General features: G+C 45.9%; 1 protein-coding gene across 1 annotated transcript in view; it reads right to left on the reverse strand.

Moving 5' to 3' along the window:
• Positions 1–6,028, reverse strand: part of LOC147740871 (NACHT, LRR and PYD domains-containing protein 3-like) — a 237,581-nt gene extending 231,553 nt beyond the window's left edge. Inside the window, exons 1-2 of the mRNA XM_086952174.1 lie at positions 5,994–6,028; positions 4,858–5,172 (exon numbers count right to left, since the gene is read on the reverse strand). Of these exons, the coding sequence (XP_086808300.1) occupies positions 4,858–5,149 (292 nt within the window). The 5' untranslated portion in view covers positions 5,150–5,172; positions 5,994–6,028. The remainder of the gene's footprint in view (positions 1–4,857; positions 5,173–5,993) is intronic.
• Positions 6,029–8,405: the final 2,377 nt, after the last annotated feature.

An 8,405-nucleotide genomic window follows, 5' to 3' on the forward strand; every position in this document is an offset into this window, starting at 1 on the left:
TAACTAAACACTTTAAGGTCCCAAAGGCGAGACCTATTGCCTATGCCAATGCTTTTTTATCATCGTCTTTGAGCCAGCGTAATAGAGAGAGAACGGCAGAAAAGGGAGAAAGAAGGAGCAAGAGAAAAACAGTGACAGAGGTTGAAAGCAGGGATAAGAAAGAACCTATATGAAATGGACTAAAGCAGTGTGAGTGGACAGTGTTTATTGAAACACTCCACTTACCTATATTTAATTAAAAAATGTTATGAATTAAGCTGTGCATCACAGTCACTGCAATTGAATGACATTTTATCACCAGAGACTGTGGCCAACCATGACTCAGCAATCATGAAGAGCTAGGCTCCAACAGAGTCAAACCATTACAAGCGTCTAGTCTTGAACATTTATTACCGCCAGAGAGGCACATTTTAAGCCCCAGCCATTATTCATTATGGGCAGCATGCTGGTAGTGGTGTGCGCGGGCTGCCACCTAAAACAGATAGCACATGGCCCACTTTGAAAAGCATTTGCAATGCAATAGGTCTCGCATTTGTGTGTGTGTTTGTATTTATATAGTGCCTTCTACCCAGAGGTCTCGTAGCGCTGTATTCATACCGCTGTGGAACCCTTCCTGGCTTTCCTGTGAGATGTCCACTCCTGGGCACCCCCAAGGTGAAGCCAGGCATCCAAGTGCTGCTGGGGCCGTTGTGGAGATTAAGCAAGCTATTGCCCAGAGTCACAGAGAGGGACCCATGATTAGACAAGGCACTGAGGCGAGAATTATCAGGACCGGGGAGATTGAGTCCAAGAGCCGCCGAGGTGGGAATTGAACCCTGGTCCCGGGCCAGACCTCTGCATCAGGGTCTGCCGCTCAAACCATTGAGCCACGCTTCTCCACTTTGTGAATGTTAGAGCTATTGGCGTTGTAATTGAGAAGGTTTTTTTTGGAGTGTAGTGGATGTGTGTGGAGTGAAATTAGGTGGTTTGTATTGGAATTGTAAGTTGTGGAATTGTGAGTAGTGTAGCAGAATTATGTGACATGGTGAATAGATAGTGGTGCGAGCAGCAGAGAATAGCTAGAAAGGAAGAACGAGAGGGGTAGGTAGTTTCTGTAGGAAGCGGTTATTGAACTTGAGACAGGAGCAGAAATAGTGTGTGAGAAAGATAGAAAGACGGGGAGAGCAGGCCACAGATGCATAAAAAGGGTTGGTTTTGTGTACACAAAAGACACCCTAAGAAGAGGAGGAGAGCGCGTGTTTGAGGGATGGAAACTTTGAAAAGTTAAGGGATAGTAATTGTGTTTGAAGACCTGAAGTTAACCATATGAGAGAGGTGGAAATAGTGCGTGAAAGAGCGAGAGAGATGGTTGAGAAAGAGTATGAGACAGAGAGATAGAGGGACAAGTAGAAGGTGCACCTGGGGGAGGCAAGAGATGAACTAGTGTACAACGTGAGGAGATAGGTAAAAGTAGCATGTGTGAGTAGGCAGTATAGAGAGGAGATCGGTAGTGTGAAGGGTGGACGAGAGAGGGCAGTGGTATTGCAATATGAGAGTGGGTAGTGGGAGCGTGAGAGAGAGGAGAGGGGAAGTGGGTATGCAGGGAAAAGATGACAGTGTCTACGAAGGACAAACAGACGTGGAGCAGTAACAAGAACCGCCTAGTGAGCAGGACGAAGTTTCCTCAGTGTAACTGTTGTTATAGTATTGTAGATTTGTGTATAATTTCAACAATATACGTGCCAATCACAGAATGCATCTGACAGGAGACACAGGCTGAATTGGTAGTGGATTACTGTTGTTGCACTAGCACATAAAAAGCCTGTTTTAGAATATAATTAAAAGACAAATTAATGTTTACATAAAAGCAAGTTGCCAAAACATTAGACTATTTCATTTAAAAAAATACACTTGTGTGTCTTGTTTTACCTCTATTTAAAACCGTAGCACACAGGTAACAATCTACTCTACATTACAGGTTTTCTACCAAGCCCCAACAACTGCACAGGTTAAAAGCAGAGATTGCTGATCAATGAAAAAAAAGATGTGCTGTATAGATTAAACCTGCATGCCTTGGGATATGTTATATGTAATCACGATTATCATCTAGCTGGATTGTGATAGGTTGAGGACCTTTGCAAGCCCATTGGTTTTGACCTCTTGAGTGGGCAATTAAATCAATGTGGCAAATCAGGCGGACTCCTCAGTAGTCAAAGGGTTAGATGAAGACAGTCGAATGTCTGGTGAAGAGTTTCAGATCACTGGCATCCTTGAGGTCCTTAAATATGTTGCCAACATCCTTATGCTAGGTGTCATTGTCATAGTATCCCAAGTGACATACTGTGGGGCAAAAGTGTCTGGTCCAGCATAATCTTGAGTACGGAGCAGTGGGGCATGAGTCTCGGAGTCCGACAGAGCAATCGGCGCCATGTTTGGCATCAGTGAGGTCTGTATCGGCATCGATACTCGAGCCGGTTGAGTCGTTCTTGACTTTGAGAGTGTCGTTGAGAGTGGCATCAAAACGCAGTGTCGAAGGTGGAACCACAGGTCGAGCTGAGACCTGGGCTGGCATCACTGACAACAGGGGTGGGGGGAGTCGACCGCAATGCGAGATTGTGGTGGCACACTTGTGTCGAGGAAGGATCCATGATAGTATGCTGACAGGGGATCACCCTGCATACATTGGACATGAAGGGGTTGCAGAGGGATTCGGAGAGGTATCAAAAATCTCCTGCATGGCTACCTTTAGTGGCTATTGCTACTGTGGCATCACTGTCCGTTCAGGAAAGGGTCAAGGTGGGACTAGCATTACAACCGGGTCTGCATTGGAAGGCTCAGCAGCCTGGAAGTGTCTGAAGCATCACACAACTCTGAGAGACGGGAGTGGCGGGATGAAGCATACCTATTTTTTGATTTTTGTAAAAAAAAATTGTGTGATATTTTAGACGTGACTGAGCCCCATTACCTTGATGAAGTCAGATCACAGGAGTGGCCTTAGGAGCGCGTCCACACACTCGACGGGGACCACCATGCCCTTGATTATTTTTACCTTGAGCGCTTTTTTGATCGACGAGCTCGGCGACGGACAGAATAGCCTCCTGGCCACACATGGCCTTCTTATTCATCTTGAAGCAACATGAACACGAAGCTGAGTTGTGTTTGGAGACAGAGAACCACAAGCAGATGTTGTGGGTGTTGGTCATGACACCTGTAGATTCAGGAGGTGATATTATCTGCACACTAGAGAACATTTAGGGGGAAAAAACGCTCTCTCAGATATGACAGGATTGGTGCTCCAAATCCACAGCAGCACAAGCAGAAAGGAACTGAGAATAGGGTGTTGTATAGCATTTTAGGACCCTAGTGTCATTTTCCCGATTCATGCCCTTATATAGGTACAAATCACATTGCCCTTATATAGGCATAGAAATCTTAACCATATTTAGACATAGCCCATGCAGTCCAAATACAGGCATTGATCAAGTTTAAAAAAAAAAAAAATACAGGCATGGATACTTCCACTAGTTCCGAAAAGCCACAACAATTTCTTGGAAAATCGGCTTAGAGCAGTCAGGGACATCCCCTTGCTTGAATATTGATTTTTCCAAGAACTCATGGAGTTTTCAAAAAACTGCCATTCCCTTGGGGTTCTTTGATGACGTTATTATGTCCAACTTTACGTCAAACTCACCACCTTCAAGGTATAAATATGCCCATACTTACCCTAGCAAGCACATGGTGGTTTGGAGCAGTTGGACTATCTACTTGCACGACGCAGCTCGCTACAGCAAGTGCTGAAGCAAGCCAACCCTCCAGCTGATGCACTGAGAGAGATGCTGTCTTTTCTCTTGCCGAGAAATCCAGCTCCAGTGTTTCCAAGCTCCCCTTGCGGGGTGTTGGGAAATCGAGTCAGAGACAGAGAGATACCAGACCTCCTTCATTCTAAACCAAGGTATGGAGCTGATTAGACCCTAAGAGAAATCTTGGATAGATTCTTGGCAAAGAATACTAAACCTATGCTACACCATACTTACTTCTTTCCTTGTACTAGACCTAGGTTAGGTGCATTGGGGTAGGTGTATTTTAGAAGCACCAGTTGAGTACTTTTAGTCTTTATTTATTTATGTATGTATTTTATGGCTTAGAAACCATACCATGCTTTTGCAGTATTATTTCATAATACTCTTCTCGCTGTACGTATTATACTTTGCAGCCTGTATTACGATTGTAGCAGTTCACTTTACTTGCATGAGAAAGAAGACTGTTCAATAAATACTTTTAGTAAAAAATGCTGTCTCTCTATTTCTCTGCACCTCTGATGAAACGAAGCATGCACGATTGACTGAGTAAAATATCTATCTATTGTTTCCACGACTCTGAAGATACGTTTTATTCTTGGGAAACAAAGTTGTCATGTTTATGCGTTTGTCAGAAACTAATCCCTTCTTGTTTTTTCGAGAACGTTTCTAGTGACCTCTGAGCTAGTTGGCACTCACAATTAAGTCTAGTATATTCAATAGAGACCTAGTCGACCTAAGTCCTACGTCAATTCTATAGGATATATTATTCCAATGTGCAGAGTCTATTGGGAATATAGGAACTACACTACAAGGGCACGTAAGTGGTGCTAATATAGAGGCCCCATGTTCTGGGCGGGATGAACCCAACTCAGAAACACTTTACGTCACCTGTACATACACAAGGGAATTGCTCCAAAAGTTTCCAGCTGAAGTCTGGCATCTGGGGAAATTTACCAGGTGAGTATTCTGTGGTTAGAAGACTATCAGAAATTTCAGGTGTTCACCTCGATACTATTTCAACAAGAGCAAACTGGTAACAAAATGTAAATATTGAACCACTCAACTTTTGACTACTTACATTTGTCGGAGGAAAGCATAAATTGATCCAGTAGGTCCATTCTGGGGATCTTCTGTAGTAAATCTGCGGTGACCTCTAAGGCTTGTGGAGCCCCACGGTAACTAATAAGGAGGTCAGCTGTTTTTACACGGTCCGCATTATAAAGTTCTGGTCTGGGGATGGCGCACAATTCGACTTCCAAAGGGTGATCTTTCAGATTAAATTTAAATCGGTTGAATTCGTCTTCTACCAGTTCATCCAATATACGGAGCACTAGCGTTCTGCCAGTCTCTTCTGTCACATTCTCATCCATGATGTATTAACACATGTATGAAGCTGTAAAGAAAACAAATTTTGATTAATAACAACCTCCTTCTTAGCAGCTCAGTTTCACATGAGAGTATTGTGAAATACTTCAAAGTGCCCTCGGAAAACTGTCATAGTCGCCCAGGCCAAGAACACACTATGAATATCTGGACAGTGTCACTTGGGGGGTACCACTTGACAATGATGGGGCCCCTTTCTAGTTAGAGATGAGGATGGTGTCAAGTTGGAAGAAACTCCAGCACTATAATCAAATTAGGATTTTCTCATAGAGATGTCAGATGGTAAAACATGCAGGCCCACCTTATGCACTTTATTGGTGCAGTGATATTTTTGTTTTTAATTAGTGATAAGAAAAGATATAATAATCTAAATCTTTCATGATATCCATGGGCCACAGATATATCAAACCAGACAAGAAGGACCTAGAGGCACAACAAAGGGAACAGGATATTGGATGACAAGTCTAGGAGCAGAGATTCAACCCGCTGAGTCTATGATTCAGTAGACTGCTGAGTATAGCCTAATATCCTTGCCAGTCACATGCAAATGGTGGGTTATGTTCTGGTGTATCACTCAGCAAGTGATTTGTATTTAAAAGAAGGAAGGGGTTTTCTCTGGCAGAGTCAAGGAAGACACTGCGGTGGAATCTCAGCCGTTCCTCCACCTATGAATGCAGCTTGGGAACAATGGGATTGGCTAGGAGATACAAACACCAGTTTTGACAACTATTGTGGATATGCTGAATCCCAAATTATTTCCAAACAAACAAGTTATACATACCTTCAGTAGCACCTTATCTGGTAGAAACTATCTAGCTGCAGATTCCTTACCTTAGAATATTCCCAGGAGTCAGACTAGATGTGGAAATTGAGCAATTCTCTTGCACCCGGTAGGTGGTCACTACAAATCCAACAAAGAGTTGATCATCCACCTGAAATTCTTTAGTACGATCAATAGATAACACTAACGCTCTTTTTTGATCCAGACGGTTGAGTCCCTCCTCTTCATTACAAGGATAAAGAGGAGGAAAAAGTTGTCAGGGTGATGTTTTGCCTGATGTTAAAGGGTGTGAATACCTTTGATGAAATGAATGCTTGAGTTCTAAGAACCAGTTTGTTGGGGAAGAATGAAGTGTTTGATGGATTAACGGAGAGTGCTTGTAATTCATGTGCCATATTGGCAGATGTTATTGCCAAAAGGAAGATAGAGTTGATTGTTCAGAGCTGTAGAGGGCAGCTGAGCATTCTCTCAGCAGGGTAACAAATGAGGTGAGAACCCAATTCAAGTCCCCTTGGAACATAATGAAGGGCTTGGGAGGAAATATATGTTGCAAACTGTCAAGGAATCTAGTCATAACAGGTGACTTAAACAGAGAAGGTTGATCCGACAACCGTATGACAGCGGATATGGCCAAATGATATCCTTTTACTGTGCCTAAAGCAAAGCCTGGTCAGACCAGAGAAAAATGAAAAGGAGAACTTCAGACAAGGATGCAGACAAAGGATCAACTGATTTGAATGTACTCAAAGCCACAAACTTCTCCCATCGGCAAGCGTAGATGATTTCAGTAGAACGCCTGACTGCCAGAATGACATCACATACTTCAGGAGGGACATCAAACACCCTCGACGGTCACTGCTCAATCTCCAGGCATGAAGGTGGAGCATGGACAGGTTTGGGTGCAGAACCCTGCCCTGCTGGTGCAACAGGAGATCCTCCTGAAGGGGCAACCTGATCGGAGGACAGATGTTCATGCTCTGGCGTTTGGGATTCCAGATTCTCCTTGCACAATCTGGGGCCATTAAGATGACTTGGGAACAGTCATTCTTGATCATTTTGAGAACTCTGGATAGAAGTGATATCAGTTGAAGGGCATGTAGAAGTCCTGAGCTCCACTTAAGAAGAAAGGAGTCTGCAAGCAAGAGTTGACTTGGAAACTCCTGCACGCAGATGTGATGACACTCTGCGCTCTTGATGGTGGCAAACGGATCTAACCAAGGTTCTCCCTACTCTTGGAATAGGCCTTGCACCACCTCCAAATAGAGAAGCCATTTGTGACCTGCTAGGCATCAACAGCTGAGTTTGTCTGCACTGTTCGTAAGAGCCCTCCGGATATTGAACCACTAGGAAAATGCCATGACATTCCAGCCATGTTCACAGATGCAGTGTCTCTTGACTGAGTCCATGACCCCCACCACGCCCTGGTTGTTGTAATTCAACATAACTGTTGGACAGGCCACATGAAGGGCCGCTCTCCCCCGGCTCAACCAGGCCCGAGCCCAGTCACGCAAGTACCACACACCACCATTGCACGTCCTCCGTCCCCTCAGGGACCCCTGCCCTCGAACATGTTAACCTCGTGGGTCCGATCCTCTGCCGGCCCACGCGCCCAGCCCGGGCCGCCATCTTGGACACTTCACCACGAGGCCGCCTGGCCCCCGATCGACCTCAACCCTGGGCCTAGCCCGGCCTCAGACATTCCGGCACCACCCTCCACCCAGGAGGTGAGCGGGCTACTTGGCAAGTCAATGGGAGAAAGAGGTGCCGATGGCTCTCCCCCGCCCAGTGCCGCTCGCCCATCGCCTCCCCGGGCGCTGGCTCCACCCCCCTGCTGGGTGTCTGGACTCCCTCATCCCGGACCTCCCGACCTCCAAGTGCGAGGGTCCGGACATCAAAGCACACCAGCCCTATAACTGGGGCAGCTCCAGAGCAGGAAGGCAGTTGTATCTTGGAGTCGAGAGACGTAAAGAGGAACTCATCCTGGACGGACTACTGGCGCTGCCGTAGCTCTGTCCTGTGCACCATCGTCCTGCCTGTTGGCGCTGCCACAAGCCGTCGTAACCTTCATCTTTCATCGTCGTCGGGATCTGCTGGCGTGGCCGCGGACCGTTGTAACCGTCATCTTTCACCGGGACCTGCAGGCTCCGCCGCGGACCGTCGTCCTTCCTTCATCCATCTCGGGACCTGCTTGGCTCCTCCACGGCCCGATCATCCAGAACGCCGAGCTCGAGGATTGAGAGCTATTTTGTACGCATTGGTAACTAAGACTGTCCCGCTACCCTTTTCCTCAGCCCGAGATCAGAACCGAGGGGACCCCTGAGTCCAGACCTCCTTGTATCATACCATCGTAACCTAAGAATTGCATATAAAGTCTCGTTAACCTTCAACCTTGTGTGGTGTCCGTCTGTGGGGGGGAAGCTACTTGTCTGTACAGTCGTTGGAGACGGCTCTCCCTGGAGACC

The sequence above is a fragment of the Lissotriton vulgaris genome, chromosome 1_1, assembly GCF_964263255.1.
Source record: "Lissotriton vulgaris chromosome 1_1, aLisVul1.2, whole genome shotgun sequence".
NCBI classification, from domain to species: Eukaryota; Metazoa; Chordata; class Amphibia; order Caudata; family Salamandridae; genus Lissotriton; species Lissotriton vulgaris.